Consider the following 27,999-nt stretch of genomic DNA (forward strand, 5'->3'; position numbering starts at 1 on the left):
ATATAAAAATTTTTAAGTTTTCTCAAATTAAATATATTTGAAATTATTATATTTTTCTTTTTCCGAATAAAATTTGTATATAAGAATTTGATTAGATTAGTTGCAATCTATACATCTAAACAATTGAAACTAATCTAAAAAAATGGAAAAGGAATATTACAATAATCTCATTAATTCTTTAATAAAAAATGTTATTTATTTTCACATAAATACCTTTTCAGGGTGTTTTTTTTATTCTAAGCTTAACATAAGTAATGAAACTAGTTATTGCAAGATTTAATTTATAAAAATATTAAAAAATATGTAAAAAGATACACATATACCTATTACTTATTTCCATAGAATATTACATAGAACAACTTTCTATTTGTTAAATTATGCTTAAAATAAAAATAATATAAATTTTTTCTACACGATGATATCTAATAGTTTATATTTTAATTTAATGTAATTTAAAGGGATGCTTCAGTTGAAGAATTTATCGTAACTGATGGGAGAAAATACGAACGAACCTGACTATATAATTGCGCTACTTCAGCATCTTCTCTCTCTAAAGCTCTAATGAGCTGTGCAAATTGTATGGTACCTGTTTTTCACATATACAACAATTAATATTTATTTTACTTCTTTAATACATTCCCAATTACCTTCTCTTCCTTCTGGAAATCCATAATTCTTTATGACATCCATTTGAATTTGTGTTACCAATGGAAATACAAACTGCATCATTTTCAACATTTCATTGCCAGAATTTTCTTTCGCCTCAGCGAGTTTTTGCAAGTTTTCTGGTGTGCTCAATGCTGTCAGAACATCTGTCAATATAGCTGAAAGAAGGAAAGAATGTTTACATATTCATCTAAACTATTGACAATAATGCATTACTTTCAACTGTAAAAATATGTGAATTAAAAAGATCTCTTTTAAATTCTATTTACCCTTTGCAGTTTCTATTGTAAAACCAGGAACGCTTGCCATAATGTACTATTAACTACAAGAAAAATTGTGCTTCAGCAATTTTTTGTTGTCACTTAACCTAAATCATTAATATTAATCGTCGTCCAAAATAGTCTACTGCTCACCATAGTATTGGAGGACGCGCAGTGGCCAGAAAACGCCTAATCGCGTCCTTGAATTTTTATTTCTCTTCTAGGGTTTTTAAGTGAAGGAGCAGCTAAAGCGCCATCATATGATATAATTCGCAAACTCAAACCATTTTAGTCAAGACTCAAACCATTTGGCATCTTGATGTTGTCCTTCAAACTACAACTTGCCACAGTTCACTGACAGTTCACTACGGTCTATAAAATTTTGTTTATATTTTTTATGTGGCTGCTTTTTTCTAACTTGTTAGAAAATTTTGTTTAGAGTTTCTTTTATGTTGTCACCTTTTAATTTTGCATTTTAATGTTGTGAAGCATCTTGCTTTTATAAAACAAACAAGATTTTATATAGGTTATTCAGAGAAGTTTGAAAAGCTTAAAGTAATTTTATAAACACAAGAGTGTTTTATTATTTATTATTTTTATATATTTGACTCGTTTTTTTACATTATCAACCAAATTACTCAGTTCATTAAGAACTTTATAGATTGTTTTCTGTTTAAAGATGGAAATGATGGACTCCCCCCATGATCAAACATTTTTACATATACTTCGTGAGGAAAAGAACATCAGTAATTTCTTGGATGCCTTTTTTGGATTTTTATACAGGTGGTAAGTATGTAATTTATAATATCAATATTTTTTATGTACAAATATCACTCAAAATTATTATTACATTATGATATCTTGCAATGTCAGCACAGATTTTTATATTGAATCAAACTCAGAACAAAAATTAGGCTTCCCACCTGGAATAGCAGAGAAACTTTTAATGAATAGTATGCACAAATGGAAACACAATGCCCCGGCTATACAAAAGACAACTACAAGTGACAAGACGATCAGCAACAATAGCAATGTATCACAACCAAATGAATTAAGTTCGATACAAAGTGAAGACTACAGACATATTCCACCAGTTGTGCAAGAAATTGAGATTGATTCATGTAGCAAGTTGGATAACATTAATCCACTTTCCATACAATCATTTGAGACAGATCATATATCAGATAGTTACAATGGAGCTGTAAGAGAGAATTATGTTTGGACCCAGACACTTAATGATTTGGATGTACTGATAAAAATACCAGAGTACATAAAAACATCCAAAAACATTAAAGTCAACATAAGCTTAGATGAAATCAAAATTGATGTTAAGACCTTTAATTCTCTAGAAGATTCTAAATGGGACAATATCTTCAGTGGCAAGCTTAGTTTTAAAATTCGAAAAGATGAATCTATATGGAGTCTTGTAGCTGGAAAACACATCAATGTGCGTTTATTATAGATAAAGTTATAGATAAGATCTTGGATTTAACTTTCTAAACTACATCTACATATATAACTTATTTATTTTACAGATTCATCTTGAAAAAGTAATTGAAAGATGGTGGGAAGCCTTAATAGTAGATGAACCAAAAATTGATTTAAGCAAAATTGACTGTTCCAAACATTTTGATGATATGGCGTCGGATGAACAAATGAAAGTACAAGAATTAATGTGGAACCATCAACAGAAACTCTTAGACAAACCAACGTCTGAACAAATTGTAATTGTTTATATCTTATATTCTATATTCTATATTCTATATTTCCTTCAAAAACTGAATTTGCACCTTAATTGTTCAATAATTTGAAAATGCTATCTCATTTACAGAAAATGGAGACTATTTTGAAACAGGCATGGAATGCAAAAGGATCACCTTTCTTCGGTACACCTTATGATCCTTCCGTTTTGAAATACAACTAACAAACTTAACTTCTCAAAAAACTTGTATTAACATTTTAAATAATCAAATTCTTCAAGATTTGTATCATATATGTTGAAAATCAAATTATATTGTAAATATAATATACATTTTTATATTTATGAATAAAATTTATAAATAATTTTACATGTATTGCTTATATGTGTATAATTTTATTATAGAAATTTCTGTATTTTTATGTTATTGTTTTTCTTATTTATAATTTAATTATTAATTCTTATGCTTTAGAATCTTATATCATTTAGCAGGCTTAGAATTTTACTGTAATGCATTAAAATTTGATATCTTAGAATTCTAGATTATTTCTTTGTTAAAAAGTATAACATTGCAATAAAGAAAATATACATTCTAAATTGCTGGATCTACCAATTTTTATAATATATAAGATTTCAGTATCTAATTCTATCTTACAAGTATCATTATTAGAATACTTATTTGATTATGATCAAATTAATATCAAATACTTAATTAAATTTTATTTTATTTTCCAAAAATTGAGATTCTTTCAAGATTTAGTATCTACAATATTTTGAAAACTTAAAAAAATTACAAAATTATTCTTATTTTAAAGTCCATCGTATTACATTAATAAAATATACGCTTTTTTCGCATTATAACTTCATAATTATATTTTTCTATATAATTATCATATTAAACATTGATATATTTCCTTTTCAGAAATAAGTAGCATCTACAAAAGTAAAGAATTGTATATTGGGATCTTGACAGTACTCTGTGAAATCATGAACAATCCGAAAGTTCATAGAATGCGAAGAATCCTACGCTTTTCCCCGGCGTTTACGCTGACTTTATCTCACAGCGGTGGGGGGATTGCTATAGGGACAAGGCAGGAGCGGTTTTGTAGACAGCAGGTACACAGCCTCGAAGAAACTGTTCTCATTTCGTAGAACATTTATGACTTTCCTAAGCTTTTACCTTGATTGCGTCTGAACGAGTTTTCACGAATGCAGTAGCGACAAATGTCGACCTGTAAACATATGTTTTCATATCGATATAAAATTTACATTTGTCCGACAACTATTATTATCAAGACTGTAGTCGTACACGTTGATGGAAATATTTTATCATCTTATAAAAAAATGTTGATATTGTGCTATTCTTAATGAGTCGTGAATAAACGTAAAATATGCTGCTGACAGAACTTAAAGAATATAATTTCGGAGAATTCAATTTTCGATATTGCAGATACAGAAAAATGCAATGAGTAAAGATTCTCTTTTGCTGTGGCATGAAAATTTGATTAATTGTGTCTGGTTTCAGTGTCGCTGGATAACACATTTTCCCAATTTTACATCGGCATTATCGCGAGGAGTCGTAACGCGCTCGCGTGCGGGCTAAATAGCGCGGCGGTTTTCAACGACTTTAGGAATTCTTACGAGGAATTATTGAGTCTCCCGAAAAATCACCGCACCCCAAGCTGCATCCTCGCTGCCAGATGCACACAATGAGCACCGCTGCGAGTAAAACACAGGTAATATACCTGCTCGAGGCTACGAGTCCATCCCCACCTGGAGTCCGGTTCTCTCTCCTTGCTCTCTCGAGCTGGCTTTCCTTCGAGGTGAATCGGGAGTCGAGCCATTAGTGCCGTTGCTGTTTGCGAGAGGAATGGTGTTGTGATGTGCATCGCGGTGAAGCGCGCATCCTGAAGGACGACAAGTGCGCGGCTAATCGTCGCATGTGTGTGTGTGTATACATATATACATACATACATACATAAATCCGGAGATTTCGTCAACCGACCCTCTTCATCCCGTTGCTCCCGCGGGATCGAGAGCGGCGCGTCTGTTGTGTTCTCCAAAAATCCGTCCAAGTCGCGGTCCAGCTCTCCTCTTTAAAAACGCAGCACGCTTCGCAGCTTTTCCTACCGGTCGGTAATCGCGACCACGTAGTCATCGCGGCAAGTGTGAGGTGAAGCTAACGGCAAACCGAGACGGACGGGAGAGACAAGCCGAGGACACTTGACGACACCAGCGATAAAATACCAAGATGCCGTGCTCCGCGGTGACGCTGTCCCTTGCCACCATAACCGGTATTATCGCCACTGCCCTCTTGGCGATCGCCTTTTCCACAGACAACTGGCTCTATACCGAGGTCAAGCGTGCCCAGATCCAGGTTCGTACATCTCATACTAAAAAGGATATACGTCGCTTCTATCCAAGCCGACATCGCGCTTCATGCTTCGCGAAGAAAATGCAGCACGAAGGTTGACGATTATAAAGAACCGTGTGCACGATGCGAATGTGGAGTAGATCTCCTTGTTCTTATTTGCAAGAGAAGATGCTCTCCGAAAGTTGTCGATAAAGATGATAGATTCGCTGTGTTCGGAGTTTACATGTCTATTTCGATAAGAGTCGATCTTGAATATTAAACTTTTGCTCAAATTTTAATTCGCTCTAAAAGACGCTTCTTGCGTTAAAAAAAGAAGATACAAAATCAATTAAACATCAATTAATTTTAACTAATATTTGTGGAATAGTTTTAAAAAAATTAATTGTAGCACGTGGTTTTAAAATATCTAAAAAGGTTAGAAATTGTATAAATTGTGAAACGTGGAATGATATGAAATTTCATTATAAACTTCATGGTGTTCTACATATTTCGTCGTGGGACATCATCAGTATCGTTATTAAAGTTAACTCGATTTAGCCGCAAATGTGCTCTTATTACTCCCAGCATAATCCTTATTAAAATTTTGATTACACTGCTGTTGCACACACAAATAATCGGCTTATGACAGCTTCGATCATTTATGAAAATGAACAGTTTCCCGTCCAAAGTTAGATCACATCCGGATCTCTTTATTCCTGAAGGCCAAACTTGTCATCAGTTACCGTGCTTGTGAATAAAATTTTTTCTATTTTTTTCTACGTTATTGTTCCTTCAAAATGCGAGTAATTCATAAAAAAATTTAGCAGTGTATCTATAAAAAATTTTATTTAACGAAGAGATTATGTAATATATTTGAGATTCTAATAAAAGATTATGTAATATATTAAAGAGATTTCACAAAAAAATGCGTATCTTCTTAAGGAGAGAGAGATAGGAAGTAGAATTCCTCATGACTTCCGTCGACCTTGCCGTGGATGAATGTACGGGTCGAAGGTCAAGTTTATATCCTTTAGAGTTATTGAAAGTCGGGATGTTTGAATCTGCAAATATCAGCACCTGAAAAGCACACCAACAAATATTAGTGAGAAATATTTCATTGAAATTATTTTTATTCTTAAGAGTTTGTGAGATTCTTAAACGTTTGCGCCCATATAAGACTTAAAATTACTAATTTACAGATTTTTTGTAGATTCTTGTTTTTTAATTTAAGATTTACAGTGGATCAAGAAATTATTTAACATTTTCTCTTTAATAAATCAAAGAATTTGAGGCATGACTTGTACAGATACATTTGGACGCATATAAAATATTCCAATATAAATTCTTTATCAGGTAATAATAAATCCTTTAAATAAATTTGAAAATAAGAAGATTTATATAGGTATATTTTTTATACATATATATAAATATATTATTAATACCACTGCATTAAAGTTTTTAAATCACAAATAATAGAAAATAAAAAATTTTTTTCTACTAAATTTTAAGAAATCTTAAATAAATAAAGAGCTGTATTCTTTCTTTAATTTAAGTAAACTTTAAGAATTCTTTCATTTCGTTTAACTTTGATAAATAAAAATGTATCTCTTTCATTTCCACCATTAACGATTGATCCAAAGTAGAACATTCTACATAATCTTTTATTTAATTGTCAATATGTGAAAAAACCCATCACTTATGCATCTCGTGTTTAACGAAAAACGTTATTCTAGAGCAGATAAATCTATTTATGATTGTATCAAATTATCTCGACGTTAGTGGAATCTATTTTCACAAGATATTCTCTTCCCTTTTCCGCTTTTCTCTTTCTCTCGACTGGTGAGACGACTCTCCTCTCCTCTTGCTTCTGTCTCAATCTCTCGCCATCTCGTCCCAAGCCTTCAGAACGATCGACATTCCGAACCGCGCCCATTCCCAGCGCATTGACTCAACGAGTTTTATATTTAGTTATCCATGCGCCGATCGTATGTCTTTTTGTACGAATCTTAGATAAATTTTGTTTGCTTGCAAAATTCACACTGGCTTTAAAATAAGAACCATATAAATAAACAACGTGATAAAAATATGTTCACATTTTATCCTTGCAAAATATTTTTTACAGTATAAAATAATTTTTTTATAAAGAATTTTTTTTATTCATTTAGCATTTTGTCGAAAATTTATATAGATTTTTAGTCTTTACAGAGCTTGTCTTTGGTGGTTTCATCCTGATTAAAATTTTAATTTTCGGCTTTACAGAGCTTGTCCTTGATAGTTTCATCCTGATCACAATTTTAAGTTTTCGGTATTTTTAAATTTAACTTTAGTTACGTTTTTATTCTAAATTTACACATTAACATTCTTTTAACACTTTCGCATGGATCAGTCAGTCCATATGGTTTAGAATCGGCGTATGGAGACCCACTAATCTACTTTAGCAGCCGCATCCGAAAGAATCTTGCGCCATAATTCCGTCGCATGACGTATTACGCTCTGTTATTTTCGCGGCTCGTTTGCTCGTACCTTGACGGACGCGCACGCATTGCAAGAAAAATACGCAATTCCGCGACTCCTCGCTCAGGTAGCGAGAAGGCGTCGGGAAAATCGCGCGTACAGTTATGTCGCTTGCACCGCACCGCGGCGAGTAGGCGCGAGTGAATGCTCGTGCGAATACCTGCGCGCAACAGAACGCAAGGTGATAATTCCACGGGCGGACGGCGAGTTACGACGTGACCTCGGCGAACATGTAAATAACCGCCGATTAACAGAAAGACCGCGTAAATCCCCGACATTAACGAATCTTCCATCAATGAAGACAACCGATGATTTTTAAATCAAGTCGACTTAAAGATAGCAATTGCAAAAAACGTTTCGACGAGAAAAATACAGGATTTATATTTTTAACATGTTTTACTGGTTTCACTGTCCTGTTTCCATGGAAGCTAAATTTTAGACATTACCTTTCAAGAATGTTGTATTAAGGAGAAACTTAATTAGTATTTTTGTTTAATATATTTATAGGTAAAAATAAAAAATTAGAAAACAAATAACTAATAGAATCAATACTCTCTAATTTTTTAATGAGTCGTTTCTTCGAGATACTATAAATAAAAAACTAATTTAAAAAATATTCCATGTTGCGTAATTACGACCAATTAAAAAGTATGCGAGGGTTTAGATATATCTTTTTAATCTTGTGTTTATGAAACATTAAGTTTTATTTAGTTTCTTGCGTCTTACCAAATCCACGGCGTACAATAATTTTCTTCTCGCCGTTCCTGCTTTAATAATAAATTACTCATAATGAATTCTCATACACGCTTACGCGATACGCGTATAATCCTTGCAGCAGAATGGCTCGTTCGCGTTGCACAGGCTGATTACATTGTTGCGCGTATCCTTATTTATTCACCGGCATAAAGGCGCCTGTTTAGCACTTATCCTACGTGTGGTGCACAGTAGCGAATTACGTAGCGCAATATTATATTCATCAAATATAGTCGCACCGTACTTTCATTCGAGAACCAGTGACGTGGCGGACTGAGCGCGTGAGGAAAGGAATGCGCGCGGTTAAATCTGCTTTAATCTTCTTTGGAGCGTTACACGGAAACAACATAAAGAGTTCTTGCAAATGTATGCATATGTGCACACTTTTTAATGAAGTTAAAAACATTATAAGTAACTTCCGCGGATAACATTTCAAAATGCAACATTTACGAAGTTGAAAAAAATTGTGAGATACCATATTTGTGAGAATTGTCCATTTTTCGTCACTCGATGTCTGCCCGCAAAATGTATTAATGAATTAAAAGGGTTATCGTCGAGATAGGAAATTCTCCAAGGCCGCGCTCGCAATGCTTTTTAAAGACGCTGAATGGCGTAACGCGGTTCGTGCGCAAAACGTTCCGGAGAAACTCGAGTATTGCACGAGTATTCTTCTTCCTGTCCTGCCCAATGCATTGACTGTCAATGGTAAATCTCGGCATGATTTTATTGCCGTGCGATAATGCAATATCCGCAACGCTATAAGTTTGCCATCTCAATGCAACATTTACAATGTGCAATGTAATTTTATTTGCGCTAATAAGTTTATTATTACATGCATATGTTCTTTCGATATCTAAGAAAACTTTGAATCTTACCTGTAGATTATAGCGCTCGAGTTTATGTAAGAAGATAAATGTGTGTAGAAAGCATAAACTTTTCAACGAATATGACATATCGATCGTGTTCAACAGAGATAACAGTTGCGCAACTACTAAGTAATAATCAAATTTGATTAAGATATGTACTGTAGATTCTCTTTAAAGACTCTTTAAATATATTTCTAATATGCTAAATAGCGAAATGTTTCACTTTCTCTTTACAAAAATTTCTAATGCATTAAATAATCTTGAACTTCAAACTTAAACATACGGCGAATACAAAAAATATATTTAAATTATATTTCTTGGTTCTAAAAATACAGTTTCCTATAATTGAAAAGATTTCTAACGATTCCTTGTTGGTCTAATTATATGGCTGATAAATAATTTATAAATGAGAAATGCTCGATTAACAACTGCGAGAACATCGGCGAATAGGTATGCAGAATTGCATTTACCGGATAATCCGTATCATTTTGCCGTTCTGACGTGACAGATTAATGCGGAAAGTTGTTAAATGTATCTCTCGAAATGGGCTAAATTACGTCAGTTGTCATTAAAATCGAAGCGGCGCCCGCATAAACTTCCATTATTCACGATCGATCTCTTTAATGCACGACGACAAATTATTCAGATAGAGGATTGCGCAATCGTAAGTTGTTGCACACAGTCGGAAAAACGATCGCGGCTCGTCGGCCAATGAGCTAGTCAGGAGAGAGATGAAAAAAATTCAAATGAAAGTTGCCGTACGCAACACAAGGCGGCTCATTAGCTAAAAACCTCGCTGCTCGCAAACGCGGTGAAGGGGCCTTCCCAGGTCCTTTTATACTCGAATTCGCATTCGAATCGATGAATTTATATCGGTCATCGAAAGTATCGATTTTTTTTTCAACATCGGAGACGAGAGGTCCAGTGAAAGCTGTTTCTCCGTCTATTTCCCCGCGAGCGTTCGCGAATATTTATATATATGCTCTAGCTGCTACAGTTATCACTTGATAAATCCAATTGTAAATATATACAGCATAATAATTATTTCTTATTTTGTTATCGATAATCCCAGCTATTCCCATTGAGCCTAACCGCCGGGTTTTCCTTTCTATGTCAAAGAAATCAGCCAGGCTCGACGATGTTCCCGCGCTTGAAACGAGCAATGGCGAAATAACAATGTGAAAGCAGAATGGTGTGGCCTAGACAAAACCGGCGTTTGTCAGAGTCCTCCTTTTTCCCTTTTCTCGCGAGCGACAATTGATGATAACTCCGATATGCACTGTCGCGAGAGAACTCACGTGTTGCAGTTTCAGACAGCACCTGTTGCTCATAGAAACTTTCGCGCGAGAAACACACTTCTCGATTAAGTGCACTGACTTTACAAGAAATAAATATTTCTCGTTTCTTTCAATTTTGGTTAAAATTGCGTTACATTGCAAATATGCTAGATTAAATTTTCTTTTTCTTCTTTCTGTCATTTTAAAGTTGCAGTATTTATCAATTGGATCGATAAATATTGATACAAATAGCATTTATATATTAATATATTTTATTATTCGCTTTATTCCATTCCAAAACTATTTAATTCACGTCGGAAAATCAAAAGCATTCTAGCGAATATGCATCATTCAGCTTGCGCGTTCTTTCAATAGAATTGCTCGGAGCGCATGGGTGTTTTCGCCAAGGTTAAATGAAGCTTGCATCAGCAACGTACGTCATGCTCGCACAATTATTACTTGCTAATCGAGGAAGAACGTAGGCCGTAGAATTTCTCAAACATCACCATGCTGTTGTTGACAGATGCAACAGGTATGCACTTCTACACAAAGCACATAGCAGAAGCCACGTTTATCATACAATTGTCATTTTTTTCATGGGATAAACTCAACCTCAAACTAACGCTTTCTATTGGCATAATATTTTTAAACGTTTTGTAGAACATAATATTGTTTGTGTGCGATAGATATAAAATTTATCTTAAATATATAAAAAATAAATAAACATTCCATTATATTTCACTGATTTGGACTTGATTTTTCCGGACTTCAATAATTTTTATATCATTTGAAAAACGAAAGTAAAAGACAAATCTTTTTCAAAATCCTAAAATTTATGGATGCTCAGAAATAAATTGTACCAGAAGATCATATAGAGACTGAGAAAATATAAATATTGTCTGAAAAATGGGATAAACAAAAAAAAAACACACTTTCGAAACGACTGTACAATTTATTAACGATCGGTGGATAGTGAATTAAGAATTGTTTCGTGGGAAGCATCAACGGGTGTATGCAAAAGGAACGAGCACGCATGTTTTCGCACCGCGGAAATGTTCCTTTCCGTCGTCGGTGGTTGCGATTCATGCGTTAAGATTTCCCGCATAGTACGGTGTATTATTATACTTTCTACCAAGCGTTTGAATCGGGAAATCAAAGACGGACTTTCTAGAAAATAGATCGTAACGGCCGCTAGCATTAATTCCTGCTCGCCAAGGACGAGATGGGTGAGATTATCAACGCAGCTGTCGATGGGAGGAGGATCGATATACGCTTCACTTTGTAGTGATCTGAAATTGCATAAATTTCGAGGGCGGTATGCGAGGTACATCCTTGAGCACAAGAAAGTACGGAACTTGTACCGACACGCATGAATAAACGCTCTCTATGGTTCTTACGGGCTTCATAGGCGGGCCTCTTCGCGGAATACCGATGGTTTGCAACGTGAAATAAAGCAAGGACGGGCAATCGTTTTCCTTATTCGTAACTGCATCCATTACAAGTCGATAATTCCTTAACATGACTATCAAATTTATGCGAGCATTAAGCTACATGCATTAATTTGTACAGATTTCTAGTGACTAATTCTTCGATTAGAATTGGTAATAAAAATATCATGGAAAGATAGCAGTATTTATCTTAAATTAATATCAATTTTCATATAAAATATATTTAAATATATATATTTAAGTTGAGGAAAAAAAAAATTTTTTTTCTACGAATGTCGAAAGCTTCAAATGAAATCTCACGTTGGTAAATTGATCGAATTAGATTTAAAATATAATAGATTAAGTACAAGTTCTAAAAAAAGTAAAGTTGTGGTCAGTTTTAATTTGCCTAAGCTGGACCCAATATGTGATTAAATAAACATCGCATCTCTTTAAAAATACAAGAGAGATCCTGACAGATGTTCTCTCGCAGGAACGTGATATTCTTACTTTCTAACGATAATAATATTTTCGCGAAAGGAAGAGCGCGCTCTTCATCTGCATTCGAAAACACACGTCCAGTAGCTCTCTCCGCTAAACCAGACGAATTATTCGCCGCGACTTTGTTCTTGTCCTTTCACTTTATCATCATTAATAACGCGATGTACTGTAACTTTCCTCGAATGTTAAATTAACTTTTACGATTATCCGCATCTAGCTACAGCAAATTTTTCTTTCTGTTACAGCAATACGCGAGCAAGCATGGCGAGCAAAGCCATTTGGTGGAGCAGATGAACATGAAATATTATTATTACACGAGGACTCAGGGCTTGTTCAGGATATGTTATCCGAAAGAGAGACCGCCAACAGGTAAGAGAAAAATCGCTAAGCAGATTCTAACATTTTGAACACGCCAATCAACAATCGCGTGTAGTAGTCGCGGAAAGACGTTTTATTTGTGTTTGATCAACACTCTCGATAATGTCCCGAATTAGGATTGACAAACCATGCCGAGTGCCTCGTTCAGTGACGCGGCCTTTAGAAAACTTTCTACGTTACAATCTCGTAATGTCGTAGGTTATCCGATCCCACGTAATAGGTTAACAGTTTATAATCGACACAGTACAGACACACACAATCTTTGGAGAAAGGTGCATTTTCACCCGATAGCCTTAGCGTGGTGCATCTCGACGCTTTCTCATTCTAGGATACGTTACCGCGTAATGGTTTACCATTACGCTATACGTAAAAAATATTAACATAGTAGGCCATATAAATAAAATGCAGCGAATACTTTCTTCCTTCCTTCTTTCAGCAAAGCGAGTACTTGGAAAAAAATAGAGGTCAAGAAAATAAATATATTACGAGATTTAGCTATGTGTTAATTCAAAGCATTTGCTCTATCGATGAAGAAAATATATCTTGAAGAGATATCGATATTAAATTACTCGTCTCGAATAACACATGTCCGTTAGTTATTTGCAGAAAGAAGTCGAGTGAATGACCGCATGGTTTTTCAGGCATCGCGGTTTCCTGAACAAAATGTTTAAGTAATGACGGGAATGTGGAATTCTGTCTCCCCGCAGAACCGATTTATGCGAAATTTTTTACATGCGATATCGACCGCGAGAATCTTCCTCTTAAATTACTTAATGGCGACGAGACTCATGGTCCGAGGACTTCTGGGTAGATGGTTCTTTTTTTCCATCGCGCACTTCGTAAGTGGACCGTTGCGATCGCGGTCGTTGCAAAATAGCCGACGTGTCGATCGATCGGCCGATCACTTGTGTGTTAATTCTTTACGAACACAAGCCGTGACTTTGTATTGAGTAAAGAGAAAAAATTTCTCCAACGTTATAATCAAATGTAAATATAAATTGATTTCTGTGGTCTTATAATTTCGAAAATTTTTTTTTAAAAGCTATTTTTTAAAGATAAAAATTTTAGTATTCTATAGTTATAATACATATTAACAATAAAAATCGTGTTTGTATTTAAACGTTATTATTTTTTATTAAAAGGTACAGTGTATTAATTTGAGTTTAGAAATTCGACATTTAGATCCGGGTTCAAAACACACACACACACACACATATACCGTCGTTGCGCGCACAAGGATATGATAAAATCCTGCTCCTCGTGCGCAATTTCGCATCGCACATAACACTCTATGGCTTGGAACTTTCTACGGTAATGACGCATGATATATGTCGTCTAATAACGTATCGAATATTTTTAGAATAATGTGAAGTAAATCGGCGACACTTGTATAAATTAATTCGCTTAAAAATAATACGTAATAATACGTAATCGCATGCAGTCATCCAAGTCGTAATCCAATGCAATGATACATAATTAATTTGTAATTATGAAGTCAATGTAATTAAATCTGTAATCAATGCAATTAATTGGATAATAGCTTAATTTTATATAATGGCTCCGATTAATCTTCGCCGGGGAGCACGTGCTGATTCAATTCTGACACAAATCTAGAGGTCACTGTTAATTAAGATATTAAAGTTATCTATTCAAATTGGCGTTTTAGAGATCGATTTTTCCGATATCCATTAAATTTAATCACAGTTCTTTCACGCTTTTGTTTCTTCCTTAAACGTGTCTTTAAATAAAAAGTGGACAATTGAATTACAGTTAAAATTAATCGACATAGCTGAAGTAATAGCTCTTGAAGTTCACACGATTACAATATAAGTAATGTGTTATAGATAATTCTATATTATATTTTTAAATACCTATACATGAAAATCTTAAAATAGAAACAATGTCATATTTTACATCATACAAATCGCGTAATCGACTTTTGCGTGCCTTTCGATCGTTACGCAATGTTCATACCGCGACATAATAATTGCAGATTACTATGCTGGCGGTAGCGTTGCGGAAACGTGCTCTGCATATGATTGAATCATTCAATCGCAAATCAATTTTGTTAACAATAAGCAAAAACTCAATTTAATTTATGGAATATTGTGCGGAGAACCTAAAGTAACAAACTAACAACATAATAAGATGCAATTTTAACCATGATTTATAACCACACAAAGAATAAATTTAGATTCAATCCACTTTTAAATTAATCTACTATAAATTATATAAATTAATTAAAATAATTTCTTTTTTGAGAATTATGTATTTATATCACAAGATTAAGTTTTAAAATGTATTTTATATTACGCTATAAAAAGTTGGTCTAATTAGTTTATAATTCGATTAAATTAAAATGTGTATTTTTATAAAAGGTGTCACATATAATTTCGTTTATTTAGAGAGATTTATTTCAAGAATTCAAGATTGAAAAACTATACTGATTATTTTTTCTACAAATCCGGAGTACAGTACAGGTGATTCCAATTCTATCCCGGAAGTTTTAAGTTACGTATTCTTCTACCAAGAAAAAAAAAACCCACGCTATAAAGTGAAAACGTGCCCATGGGGAACTACCGATCATGCGGGCCGTGCATACATTAGGGAGCTCAAATAAAATCTATTGTTATCCACACAATAGCGAACCGCTACGAAAGAAGCGATAGTTACGTTCATAAAATTTCGAGATAAATATAAAAAAAAAAATGTATAAATGGCGCATTTTACGAAATAATCGATTCGAAACGAGTAGATTGTTAATTAGCATTTCTGGAGTATGCGAAAAATTGCGAACATGTGAAATAAATGCAAAATCCCTTGAAAATAAAATTGTATGCAAGATCGTTACGATCAATTGCTTTCTTATGCAAGATATAGCAATGTCTCGTGGCAGAGTAATAAATTGTCACAGCTCCATTAGTTTGATAATGTTGGATCAATCGGTCTCATTATCCCACACTGAGAAAAATGGTTTTATTATATTAACAAAATTCTTCTGGTTGACCGTATTTTAGTCGAACGAAACAGAATTTCTGGTTATCGTCACAAAATTTTACACCTTATATCAACACCGTTTGGTTAACTTTACTATAAGGATTTGAATAAGTGTTTTCTTGTTGGATCTACAAAACTTCTTGTTATATTTACATAAATCGCAGCGCTCTGCAACAGTTTTGTCATCACTCACTAAACGGTTGATCAACTGTTCGCCGCATTCATTTGTTATGGCCGGAGCACAGACTTTTGCATAAAGCATAACGCATAAGCATAAGGAAATTGATTGGTCCATTTCCTTATGCATTTGCTTATGCTTATATATAGACCAATCAATTTCCTTATGCTTATGCGTTATGCTTTATGTAAAAGCTTGTGCTCTCGGCTTTACACTGCTACTGCGCCCTCGCTACTCGCGGCGTGTATCGCGCGCATTAGATCTTTCGCGAAGCAATGGCGTTAAGCAGTCGGAACAGTCTTGGAACAGTCTCAACTGAGCTCGCTAAAGTTTTACGTCGCGTCGTGGAATCCATTACGGAATATTAGTGAGGCCGATGGCAGAGAACGAGAAGTAAGCACTTATGTCTGTCGTAGACGTCTGTCGTGGACGTATGGTAAGGCAGAGAAAAACGTAAGTCGTAAAAGGTTATTGGATACGTGTGGAAACGACTACGCATACATAAGTTTTTACGTCTCGGTCTCTTCCATCAGCCTTACATCCGAAAAGTTTTATGATCACGTGGTGTTTTTTTTTTTTAATGAAATATATGTATACCAGTGATGTAATGTTTCCTACCGGGCTCGGGAGCCGGGAGCCCGGTAGGAAACATCACATCACTGAGTATACTTTAAACCAAAATATATTGTTAGTATTTTACAAAAACCACACCTATTCGAACTTGTTTTTTAACTACAAAGTTGTGTTAACCTAACAAAACGATATAGTAAAGTTAACAAGAAATTCTGGTAGAGTTTTGTAAATCTAACAACACAATGTGGTAAGGTTTACAAGAAATTCTGGTAGAGTTTTGTAAATCTAACAACACGATGTAGTAAGGTTTACAAGAAATTCTAATAGATTTAAACAGGATGAAATTTAACAGAATCTTTTGGTAATTCCAACAATAAATTTGTTTCGTCCATTTTTGAACAAACGTACTAGTAGAATCAACCAGAATTTCTTATAATACAACAAAAATTTTTTTCCAGTGCACATATTTGTTCTCCAGAGAACTAAAGTGTAGAATAACCGTTGCAACAGACGACACCAGGGTTAACGATCGAAATAAGCGATCTAATTCGGATAATATGAGCGATCGGCCGCTGAATAGCGGATCCTGGAAATACAAAGACAATGCTTTCTCATCGACGTCGCGAACGAAACTACGCTCGTGACGGTACGTGGTACCTGTTCGGCAGGATCGTGAGATCAGAAGAAATTGCGAGGAAAGGCGAGAGCGTATCGAGGCCGGATCGGTGAGAATCGATTCTATCGGCCAGACGATCCGCGCGCAATGCAGAAGCGAAGAAATGGTTGGGCGAGAGCGCGTGTAAAAGGTTTCCTCCGCGTTTGTTCTCGTCGCTCGGCCGGAAAATAATCGAAATGATCGATGCATCGCTCGTATCATCGCCGGTACCGTTCGCCGACCGACGACGCCGAGGACGCCTTATCGGTTTTGGTGTGCCGTTTTCTTCCGGCGACCCGTTTCCGGCGACTTCGATTTATTACGCGTGCGTGATCGAGCCTGACCCTCATCTTTACAGCGGCAAAAAACCCAAACAAATCGTTGGTGGTCTCGCGCAATCAGTATGAAGCATAATTTAAAAAAAATATGTATATATAATTCAACAGAAGAGAACTCGCATTTCTTTCGTACCAAACATTTTATAACGTTATCTCTTGCAAAATTTTGTGTAAAACAAAATGTAAAAAAGAGTTTCATGGAATATTAAACATACTTTTACAAACACATTATATTCTAATGATCTCTGAGAAACTTTTTCCATTACTCTCAATTAATATTACTCAGGATTTCCCATCAGTCTCCTATCTAATTAGCATCTAATGAGCGAGTAATAAATCACATCAGGTGTATTCAACATTTATCCCCTGATTATATATATAGATCAAGATATCTACATCTTAGATTCGCCGAATATCTTCGGAATATTTTATCCTGTGGGATTTTTGTGAAAGGCTTTATTATATTTTGATACATTATGTGACTAGCGTCACGCCGGCCAGTACCGAAAATTGAGGTCAGACGTACGGACGCAAGTGCACGCTTGAAAAATTTGAAGAAACCAGTCAACGACCGGTCCGGCGGCTTTTATCTGCCTTCTGGTATCGCGCTCATATCGCGCTAGGCCGCGCGCGATGCGCAATGTGCGATGAAAAGTACGAGGAGGGTCTTGCCGTGGTTGCTCGCCACCGACGCCGTACGACTCCTCTTCCGGAATGGTGAAGAATATAGCGCGTGTACAGTTAGGCGCGAGTCAACGATCTTGGCACAACGCCTCGTTTAGGCGAAACTAGATTCGAAGAGGGTCGAGAAAATGGCCGTACAGCTGTCGTCTGAATCTCAAACACGTCAAGCGGTTTGTTTTACTACGGACAGCTCTCGACCACGTAAAATCGTATTTCCGGAAATACGTATTTCTGGGAAAACCACTGCTGTCCTTTCCACATGATGAGAGAATTTTGTATGATGTTCTAGCCTGAGATAGAATAATGCTCTTAGCTGATAATAAATGTATAGGCTTCAGGATTGAAAGAGAATGGAAAGAGGATGTATAATGTCCTCAATAATTCTGGAAAATAAATAATAAAAGTTATTAGTTCAATGTTTAAGAGCTTTGAACGAAACTATAAAACTTGAATCGATTTAAGAAATCATTCAGGCCCGTTTATTATTTCCAATAGACTTTCACTTGATCAAAATGAAATAAAAACAGCTCAAAAAAAAAAAGAGGAAAAAATTCATCTCACAGTTTGAAATTAAAAAGTTTGCTTTCGCTGAGTGATCGAGTGATATGTACAGTAAAACCCCGTTTATCCGAACTTCGCTTAACCGAAACCCGGCTTAACCGAAACGGCGAAGAAAAAGCTGTGTGCGTGACAGACAGACGTTAGATACTTAAAAGTCTTGTAACTAATTCATATTTTGCTTATATCTTTGGCGCCACATTGTCGGCCGCCCTTTGAGTATGTTAGATACATATTGTAATACATACTGTCAGTTCATTTCTACTCTTTAACTGCCGATAATAGTTTCCATGGATTATCCGGAAAAAAGGTTGTCCGAAAGGGCTCCGCCCCCTTCAGTTCGGATAAACAGGGTTTTACCGATGTCAAAGTTTAGAAATAACGATCCTTTACAACTGATTAAACATCCCAAAAGGGTCTTTGAAGGTGACAGACAGTGCCATTGCGTTTGTCTCGGCGCTTCAGTCTGACATGTAATCAGGAGGAGACTGTGAAAGCATGGCCACTTTGCGACAACTTTTTCCTCCGCGCAAGGACATCTTTCGAAAGTGGCATTTTGTAGATTAGGACTCGCTAAAAAAGTACCGTTGCAAAAGAGCGAACGCGCATTCGCGCGTACGAGCCTTCCTTCACGTACGAGTAAAAGCATACCACACACTTTGCACCCGGTGATAGCGCCTGCTGCATTCTGGGTCGCATGCTTTTCGAGACGCGCGCGCTCGTTGACGCGGCGGGGCTGTGGGACCCGGGAGTGCTGATAAATCCCAGTAGTAATTCCTCATGTAGCGAAATACGATCGTAAGGATATCTAGTGGATACGTTTTCAAAAGATCCTTCAGGCGCCTTTGTTTACGTAACCGAAGAATAAGTAAATATATACATACTTGCGATAATCAACCATCTATCCAAACTATCTATGATAAACGTGTGATAAACATGACGTAGCCATTGCAAAAATATTGCAATAGGATATTTTTAGGATATTATTAAAATATACGCAGATAGCCTGGTATGTGTTTCATAGTGGCGTGAGAAAATCTTCATAGAAAAGAAACTTATTAGATAAACGAATAGATTGCGTCATCGTCATTTTTGCAGGTATGATGTGTTATTTCGCGATTCACTTGAGTTCCGCATTTATTTCGCTTAAAGAATGCAGTACACCTCAATGCTGAATGTCGTAATCAGCAGTTAGATGAGCTAATTTGCGTGTATTGCGGTCGATGAAACGAGAACATTGTTTGCAATGATTAGTCAATTAAGTGTCACTCTTCGTAAAATGTGTGTGTTTGCGCGCGCCTTACTTTTTATAATTATAAATACAGATGAACGATTCGTAAACTTAGAATGCATATTTTGAGGAAATGTATTACTGTAAAATAATTTTAGAGCGGTATTTAGTTGAAAAATATACATCCAATTTTTAGCATTATTAAAAATATTAATAAATTTCTTGCAAACACGAAGGTACATATAGTGTGTCGAAGATATAAATTTTCTTGACACTATATAAAGAATATAAAAAACGATTTTTTTTTTAATTATTTATAAATTATTAGCTATCTTAATACACTGTCTTATAAATTTATATATCGCTATAAATATAGATATATTTCACTTATATGTTGTATATTTTATGGTTGCAGTCGAGACTTATTTGAGTCCCGTGGAGACGCACTGCATGAATATCGATTATTTCATTCCCGATGAAGAAAATCAGACGAGAGGCTTTTCTGATGACGCGATGGCACGATTACGTAAGTATAATGCAAATGAACGAATTTCATGTTTCGTCGCATCAATCAAAAATCAGCGACCATAGTTTTCTTTTACCGTAAAAAAATTGATCAAATTAATGTGCGTGTTTTTTTTTCTTTTTATGGCATGCCTATTGAATTTTTATTAAAAAAAAAAAAAAAAAAAATCGAAAGAATTAATCGTATGGACAGTCTCACAGGTATAAATGATTGTACTTAAGAATTCGGTCACGCGTCTACTCGGTAACCGATGTGGCTTGAATGGAAAGTTCGGTCGCCGATGACCGACGTGGCAGTGAACACGTGTATAATGGCAACTCTACGTAGAGAGAGAATAGTTTCCGGACTATATAATAAAAATATTTACAGCGAATAAATATTTATAGCAAATAAAATATAACATGTTTGAATTTCTTGTCATTATTACAGACATGGGTAGATCCGTGATAGCTTTATTCATGGTTGGCTTTCTCGCGATTTTTTCGGCGTTCTGGACAGGAGTGGTGGGCTGCTGGAGAAGATCACCAGGGAACATTACGGCCACGGCGATTCTGATGTTATTCGCATGTCAGTACACTTTTCGAAAAGTATTTTTGAGAAATTTCAGCCAGCTTATATAATTTTCGACAACACTTTATGATGCCGATGATATAATTGGAATATATTTGTTTAAACGGCACAGGCTTACTGAGCGCTGGTGGTATGGGCTTGTGGCACGGCGTCGAATATTATGAAAAAGAGAAAATCGTCGGAGAGGAATATTACCAACAATGGAGCAACGTAAGTGATGTTCTCAATTTTACTTTCCCGTAATTCTATTACCGATGCAACTCACGTAATTCGCCGAAATCTTCAAGCTTGTCGTTGACTATCATATCGATCGTGGAAAGAAAACTAGAATATAATTTAACATATTCTTTTTAATCGATCTAATTTAGCTTTCCTGAGTACACTATTTATATAATCGCTTTCAAAGGTCAACGGCAATCGATTGATTTTGGCACATATATTGCTAATGCAAAGCAAGATGAGTGAAGAAAAAGAATCGAGAATTTTAATGCAAATTGAACACTCAACAATTTTTGCAGCTTGATTTTTTTCTAAATCATTTTCAGACATATTTTCCAAATAAAAGAAAAAAAAGTGACATAGCAAAGAATATTTTCGCTCGTCTTGCGTCACGAGGAGATTCTTTCAGGCACCGGATCGATCTGTCGCATCGCACATCTCAGCCTGGAGGTGCCATTGACAAGCAACCACACGCGGTGTTTATAAAGAATTTTGCCCGCAGGTTTTAAGGGACAACACGGCGCAGTGGTACGACTGGTCGTTTTATCTGGCCTGGCTGGGGGTGGCTACGTGTCTGGGCACGATGACGCTATTCCTGATCGCGGCATCCTGCCTGAGAAGGGAGCGTGCCCGCGAGCAGGCCCAGAACGTTCAGTACATCATGCCAGGTGACACGATATCCATGAAACGGCCGGACTAACTCGCCCCGTATCTCTTTTTTGTTTGTTATGTACATCCGGCGCGGCACGGCACGCGGGGAAAACCGTCTAGGTCCTGAAGGAAAACTCACTAATCTCGTACGACTGGTCGTACGTGGTCGCTTGGGTCGGCGTCGGTTGGTCGTTGGTCAGTGCGATCTTGTTTAGCGCCGCGGCGATTTGCTTGAGGGGCGAGAGAATGCGCGAGGAGGCGATGAACATGCAGTATCTCATGCCTGGTACATATTTAACACCTATTGCTTTTGCCCACTTGGTGCACGCGGTGTCTGATTAGCCTTCTATCCGGTAATTATCATATTTCGTTTATTTTTTATGTGATTTCTCTTGAACTACGAAAAACTTTGATATCGATTAATATTGATATTCCGGCGTCGAATGATTTATTGCGATAAAAACTGCGGAATAACAACTCATTCTCTTCGGACAAAATCCCGAGGTGTTGCGCTTCGGGATTCCGCATGCACCGAGTGTTCTACTAACATTAGTTTACGATCATCAAGCCTGATCACAAGGAACACGTTCCTTGATACAAGGATAACGATCATCTCGTCATTATACTAACTGTATTGAAAAGAGGGGCGTGAATACGGAAGCGATGATATCACTGAACGAGTTTTAAGTCTCCTATTCCAGTCATTTTTGCAAACATTTAATGGCACGTTACATGATTATACAGTTCACTTCAAAGGCTTCCGTATTAACGCATAAGAGAATTATTATCAGCACGATTTATGCAATAGATCAATTATTTTTATAGCTATTATTATATCGAAACGAGATTCAATAACCATTATGCGAAGATTTTAACTTATCCAAATTACAAATTATAAACGGTTGTAATATATATTCGAGATTCAAAGATATATACATAAAAACAATCGTAAACTAATTAACGGCAATACATGACAAGACAAGGCCAATCCGATCGCTTGTTTAACCGTAACTTAACCAGAATGAAAGACAATCCTAATAACGCCTTGTATATAGAAAGGTCGATTCCTATAAATATATATATTATACATATATAGAACAAAATTAACCCTGGCGATAATAGATTTCGCTGACGTTTCAAAGAATAGGCTGCAAATTTGCGGACACGAGAAATGAGGCTACGCAAAACTAGTTCGATGAATATTAAAGCGAATTGCATGCTGAGGTTTTATTAAAGTTAGTCTTTGCGCAATTTTCTAAGCTAAATTAATCGGGAGAGTGAAGTCGCGCGGAAAATTACTGGTTGGTCGAGAATTTAAATTGGTCTTTACGCTCTCGATGATTTATCTCGATCTTGTCAAGGCCACATTTTTGTCGAAATTAAATCTCCAGTGCTTAGATTGAAAAAAATTCCTTGCGAAAAGTGATAAATTTAAATAATTATCGAATAAAATTAAATGACGAGTTTAATGTAAGACAGCAAAATTAAACATCATCATTGCTTAATCGAGCCATTTTTAATATTTCTATCAAATAAGAAAAATATATATATATGTAAATTTTTCACTTCTATTCTGCATAAATTTTCCTTTATAAATATTATAATATACTCATAACTTGGCCGCATTAGCGATAAGTGATTACTGATAATAATTAAAAAATTAACGCAGAAGCAGTTAAGATTCTGATCGATGGATTCGGCAAGCCGATTACCGAGTCGCTATGATAATATTGTCGTATGATAGAACGGTTAATATTCATTTTCACAAAACTTTTACTTATTCGACTCACGCTCTGTTTCCGCCGTGGATACTTTTGTCACGCTCCAATCCTGAAGAAAACTTTCTAGTTATCCTTCGGATGATCGGCCGGGTTGCACTTATACATCTAATCGGTTTCCAAATGCGTTTCAAAGCTAGGAATCTGAATTTTTATTTCGCAACAAATGCGCTTTGAGAAATCGAGTACACGGCGATAAACGCTTATGCGCGATAATTGTCTTTTACTACAAGAAAAGGAATGGAAAACCGCAGTTTTATCTAAAGTCGAAGCAGTCACTCGAAAGCGACACACTTGCCTAATTTTCCGCACACCCACCGACTTCTTGCCACAAAAGAATTTCCGTGTTTGTGCATTCAGCGCCGTATGCTAATCAATTGATGTCAGAATTCGATTTGTGCGAACGTGAACGGCAAACGTGTCTCGCCTTGCAATGCGAGGCATAGAATCTTTTTCCCGCATCCTTTGTTGCCACTACAATCTTCTATAAATAATGACATGATGCATACCTTATTACAATTAGCTCCAGGTAAACCGAAGATTAAATTATACAAGAAACGAATATTGATTGCTCTTTAATCGGCAAAAAATAAAGCGATGGTGATTTATCTAAAATTATTATCTCGTTTACCTGATAAGCAAACTTAGCTTTAACGCTCTTCCTTTATTAGAATGCAGGCAAAGATTCAATCTAACATCGTTTCTTGTTTCTTTTCCAGTTTACCCGCAGAAGCAGCAGTACGCATATGCCGGATATCCGGCGCCAGCGGCGTATCCGGGGCCGTATTACCACGGCTCTCAGTACGGGCCCTACAACTACTGAAGGAACTCGGCCGGTCGGCATCGAAGGAAAGAAAATATCCCGAGCATACCTATGCTCGCCACTAGCATCGAAAATTCGCCATCGCGTCACTTGACAGGACGAGGGGATCAAAAATATTCGACACAAAATCTGACAGAGATCAAGATCGATTCGTGATCGGGCATCACGACGCGAAGAATCTATCGATTCGAAGTGATCGCGGACTCCCCCCCCCCCCTCCGATCACGAGCGTAATTTATCTGTAATTTAAAATTCACGACTTCGAATTTTGTTCGAGATGCGAACACCATACGATTACCAAAAGCAAACTCTTTTCTTCCCGCGATAGACCGATCGTTTGATTCCATCCGACCGGAAGCAAGATCCAAAGAATGCGAAGATCTAAAAAAACATCGAACAATGAGAGACGTCGAAAGAAAGTCTGAAAGATTATAGAACATTTTTCAGGCGTTCTGACCACGTTTTTTTTTTAGACATTCGCATTGTCTGGGAAGCTCGACTTGCGCAAAACGGTTGCTCAAAATCTGCGTACTTATACTTAGGAGCGAGATATCATTTTGTATTTTTCTAGTTCAATAAGTAAGACCGTTCTCACGCACCTTCGCCACGCGTGCTGATTACAATGACGCGTACTTGCGCTCATTAGAGATACGCGTTTGTCACACGTTGTTCGTCGAACTTCAATGATTGATTTCACCGAGCTTTCTCGAATCCTCATTAACGAACATTAGATCGCTGATATACCATTCACCACGATAATGATTCCGCAAAAACGGAGGGACCAATAAAGAATGCATTCGTGCATTCAACGGACACAATTATTCTTGAGGAATCTCGGTAAAAACAGGCGCGAATCTCATAATTCGATCATAATCGATCGACCACGTCGATCAAATTCAGATCTGCGAAGCTTGGCTCGCCGCGCTCACATTTAACTCTCTCGAAGAGAAGACGGATTATCGAGTTACGCGAGCGAAGTGAAAAGCGGCGCGAATACTAAGTAGTACTAAATATTAAATAAATATCTCGGCAAGACAGAAGCGAGAGAAACGAAATTATTTATTTACGAGAGTTTGCTTATTAACTGGTCGCAATGGAACGCTAGATGTCCAAACTGAAGGTATTGAAATATACAGTTGAAATAGCTGATTTGGATAAAAATTGAATAATTTTAATTTCCACCAAATCGCCCTATGTTAACTGTATCCCCAAAGGAATCTACTGTTCCATCCATTAAAATGCAACTCGAGAAGATTACTTCACGCAATATGATGTAAACGTTTATATAATATATGGTGCTGCTAAGATCGCGTTACGCGAAAACGATTCGCGAAGTTTATCTAGTACGTAGCTCTCTTGATAATGTCAATTTGTAAGGTTCATTACATCGATATCTCTATATACAAGATATTTAAGAAATAAAAAAATACTTCATTTACTTTATATATATTTTATAGCAACTTAAATCACATTCTCTTTCTTTTTCTCTCTCGTGATTTATTTTCATATATGAAACAAATCATTCAATCTTGATTTCTCTTCTATTCCATTCTGGATTCTTTCGTCATAATTTATCTCTGATCAGCTACTTGCAAGCGAAAACGTGTCAATGCTCCGTAAATTACATCGCTAATTATTATTGTGAAAATATAAAGAATTAAATATATTGTTAATTATAATCGCGTGATAAAGCTAACAATAAGTAAGATTTAGGCATAAACACAAGTTTAGGAAGATTGTGGGAATAAAGAGTTGTGTAGAATAAAAACAACGAAAATTTATAAAATCTTTGATATTAAATAATAGAACAAATATGTATCAAATATATACAGTTGTCATTTTTATTATTTTCCATTATTTTAATCTTATCCCTAAAATAACTTTAGAATTTAATTTTATGCATACCTAACTTATCAACTAATCTGCAATGCTGATACAAATTTCAGTTTTTTCATCAACGAAAGGAGCAATTTCACAAATTTCTATGAAACTTTTGAGAATATTATTTGTTTCTTTCTGAATTCTATTGTGCTCTTTTATTGTCTTCAACAGTTCGTTAAGGCTATTCAATCTTCTTTCTTCATAATTTAATTCTCTTTCCTCTAAATCATGCATTTTTGATTTTGTGGTATTCTGATCTCTGATATTTTGTTTATCCACTCGATTATCTGGAACTAAACTACAAAAAACGAATTGCCACCTAAGACTTCTGTTATTACATTGATTATACTCCTAGGTTTACCGTATCATGCATATATGGATAAAATTTGAACTGCGCACAGCTTATAAGCGAATCAAAAACATAGAAATAATTTACAATATTAAGAAAGGAATATTTTTTTGTATAAACTCTTACATGTTTAATTAAAAATCTATTTTCTCTGAGAATCTTGATTATTTCTGCATCTAACTGTGAACAACTTATACTGGTTTCTGCTCATACGTTGAGGTTAATGAGATTGGAAAAATGATAACAATTCAATATTCCTTTCTTTTCTAAATATGCCTCTTAAAGTGCCATACCGTTTCCTAATTAAATTTCCTTTCTTTGTTGTCACATCATCAGCAAAGTCAATTTTCAAATCATCTAACAACAACAATTCTATCGTAATATACTGTATTAATTTATTTAATTCCAGGTCGTCATCCATTGAAATTAACATCACTGCGTTCATGATTGCATTCAGCATGTTTGTTTTTGGCATTTTTACTCTTGCTTCGCACAAACAGATCGCACTATCAGAATTTTAATAGTGAACTGAATTTGTTTACATTCACAGCCACAGAAAAAATATTACTAAAGATGACCAGATCTCTGAAGCAAGATTCAGACTAGCAACGTGGCAGATGGAGTTCTTGTACCACACGAGGTTGCACATGATGCTAAATATAAGACACCATCTAGAGTCACTTCTACTTTTCGGAACTATATAGCAAAATTTGAATAATGATTGTCAATAAAGTTATTAAAATATTAATGAAAATAAAATATTTAGCTTTTTATGGATTAGTTTTCTAAATTAATAGCTCATATTTTCTGCGAATTAAATTTTTAAATTTTTAGATATTTACAAACACTTCAGCTTTGTAATTTAGTACATTATTTTATATATTTTTTAAGGAATTTAAATTATTCCAATCTTATCTCTCTTTTAGATTAAAAAAGTATCTCGATAAAAAAAACTTTATTGAATTAAATAATCCTAGTAAAAAGTTTATAAAGTCTTACGCAGTTATTCATGTGGAATTTTTACACCGCGATACTAAAGATTTAAAACAACTTGCCACTTAAATACTAATTAATTACAATGTCGTAATCATAGACGAATGTTCCTCATCACATTTCATTTATTTCGCACACCGTGCGATAATGAAAAGCTGCGACGGAGAGAATTGAGCACCGGCAAGTCGTCAACTAACGGCCGAGTAGTATAAACTTCGACACCGCGGGGCATTACGACGATAATTAAACAAACTGCTACCCGCTGTCGAGGAAAGGGTGAGAGAGAGAGAGAGAGAGAGAG

At 35.6% G+C, this 27,999-nt stretch overlaps 3 protein-coding genes and 3 long non-coding RNA genes across 12 annotated transcripts in view; 3 read left to right on the top strand and 3 right to left on the bottom strand.

Annotated features, from left to right (window-relative positions):
* Window positions 1-174: 174 nt before the first annotated feature.
* Window positions 175-1,166, bottom strand: LOC105678158 (protein C10). Of its 2 annotated transcripts, XM_067347014.1 has the most exons (4): window positions 1,080-1,166; window positions 936-988; window positions 648-824; window positions 175-586 (listed from the first exon to the last, which is right to left on the bottom strand). In XM_067347014.1, exons 2-4 carry the CDS (start codon window positions 973-975, stop codon window positions 453-455), a joined length of 351 nt encoding a protein of 116 aa, XP_067203115.1. In that variant the 5' UTR covers window positions 976-988; window positions 1,080-1,166; the 3' UTR covers window positions 175-452. The 2 variants fall into 2 exon arrangements, with proteins under 2 accessions (XP_067203115.1, XP_012232680.1); XM_012377257.2 differs by lacking the exon at window positions 1,080-1,166 and having other exon boundaries at window positions 936-1,073.
* Window positions 1,163-2,995, top strand: LOC105678157 (nudC domain-containing protein 3). Of its 4 annotated transcripts, none has more exons than XM_067347007.1 (5): window positions 1,163-1,296; window positions 1,606-1,712; window positions 1,800-2,373; window positions 2,462-2,650; window positions 2,758-2,995. In XM_067347007.1, exons 2-5 carry the CDS (start codon window positions 1,606-1,608, stop codon window positions 2,848-2,850), a joined length of 963 nt encoding a protein of 320 aa, XP_067203108.1. In that variant the 5' UTR covers window positions 1,163-1,296; the 3' UTR covers window positions 2,851-2,995. The 4 variants fall into 4 exon arrangements, with proteins under 4 accessions (XP_067203108.1, XP_012232679.1, XP_012232678.1 ...); XM_012377256.2 differs by having other exon boundaries at window positions 1,262-1,481; window positions 1,588-1,712; XM_012377255.2 differs by having other exon boundaries at window positions 1,262-1,481.
* A 1,497-nt stretch (window positions 2,996-4,492) lies between these two features.
* Window positions 4,493-26,302, top strand: LOC105678161 (transmembrane protein 114). 2 transcript variants are annotated; one of them, XM_012377261.2, is made up of 7 exons: window positions 4,493-5,002; window positions 12,562-12,685; window positions 20,324-20,434; window positions 20,864-21,001; window positions 21,117-21,214; window positions 21,995-22,160; window positions 24,372-26,302. In XM_012377261.2, the coding sequence occupies exons 1-7, from the start codon at window positions 4,877-4,879 to the stop codon at window positions 24,473-24,475; spliced, it is 867 nt and encodes a 288-aa protein (XP_012232684.1). In that variant the 5' UTR covers window positions 4,493-4,876; the 3' UTR covers window positions 24,476-26,302. The 2 variants fall into 2 exon arrangements, with proteins under 2 accessions (XP_012232684.1, XP_012232685.1); XM_012377262.2 differs by lacking the exon at window positions 21,995-22,160 and adding an exon at window positions 21,726-21,891 and having other exon boundaries at window positions 4,860-5,002.
* The window catches only part of LOC105678162 (uncharacterized), a 162,865-nt gene continuing 140,663 nt past the window's right edge, over window positions 5,798-27,999 (bottom strand). For both annotated transcript variants that reach the window (XR_010887801.1, XR_001101669.2), the window contains one exon: window positions 5,798-6,055. This is a non-coding gene — a long non-coding RNA (uncharacterized lncRNA). The remainder of the gene's footprint in view (window positions 6,056-27,999) is intronic.
* Window positions 15,958-17,661, top strand: LOC105678163 (uncharacterized). The gene is made up of 2 exons (XR_010887806.1): window positions 15,958-16,262; window positions 16,901-17,661. It is a non-coding gene; the product is annotated as an uncharacterized lncRNA (long non-coding RNA).
* Window positions 26,292-27,962, bottom strand: LOC136996978 (uncharacterized). Its single transcript, XR_010887800.1, has 2 exons — window positions 26,999-27,962; window positions 26,292-26,654 (listed from the first exon to the last, which is right to left on the bottom strand). It is a non-coding gene; the product is annotated as an uncharacterized lncRNA (long non-coding RNA).

Source organism: Linepithema humile, chromosome 1 (genome assembly GCF_040581485.1).
Source record: "Linepithema humile isolate Giens D197 chromosome 1, Lhum_UNIL_v1.0, whole genome shotgun sequence".
Classification (NCBI taxonomy): Eukaryota; Metazoa; Arthropoda; class Insecta; order Hymenoptera; family Formicidae; genus Linepithema; species Linepithema humile.

Bases quoted from the DNA above. Each gene is read 5' to 3' on its own strand.
- LOC105678158 (XM_067347014.1), bottom strand. From the start codon at position 975: ATGGCAAGCGTTCCTGGTTTTACAATAGAAACTGCAAAGG. The intron at 825-935 runs GTAAATAGAATT...TCCTTCTTTCAG, and splicing joins TACAATAGAAACTGCAAAGG to CTATATTGACAGATGTTCTG. The intron at 587-647 runs GTAATTGGGAAT...TGTGAAAAACAG, and splicing joins ATTTCCAGAAGGAAGAGAAG to GTACCATACAATTTGCACAG.
- LOC105678157 (XM_067347007.1), top strand. From the start codon at position 1,606: ATGGAAATGATGGACTCCCCCCATGATCAAACATTTTTACATATACTT. The intron at 2,374-2,461 runs GTGCGTTTATTA...TTTATTTTACAG, and splicing joins TAGCTGGAAAACACATCAAT to ATTCATCTTGAAAAAGTAAT. The intron at 2,651-2,757 runs GTAATTGTTTAT...TCTCATTTACAG, and splicing joins AACCAACGTCTGAACAAATT to AAAATGGAGACTATTTTGAA.
- LOC105678161 (XM_012377261.2), top strand. From the start codon at position 4,877: ATGCCGTGCTCCGCGGTGACGCTGTCCCTTGCCACCATAACCGGTATT. The intron at 20,435-20,863 runs GTAAGTATAATG...TCATTATTACAG, and splicing joins TGACGCGATGGCACGATTAC to ACATGGGTAGATCCGTGATA. The intron at 21,002-21,116 runs GTCAGTACACTT...TAAACGGCACAG, and splicing joins GATTCTGATGTTATTCGCAT to GCTTACTGAGCGCTGGTGGT.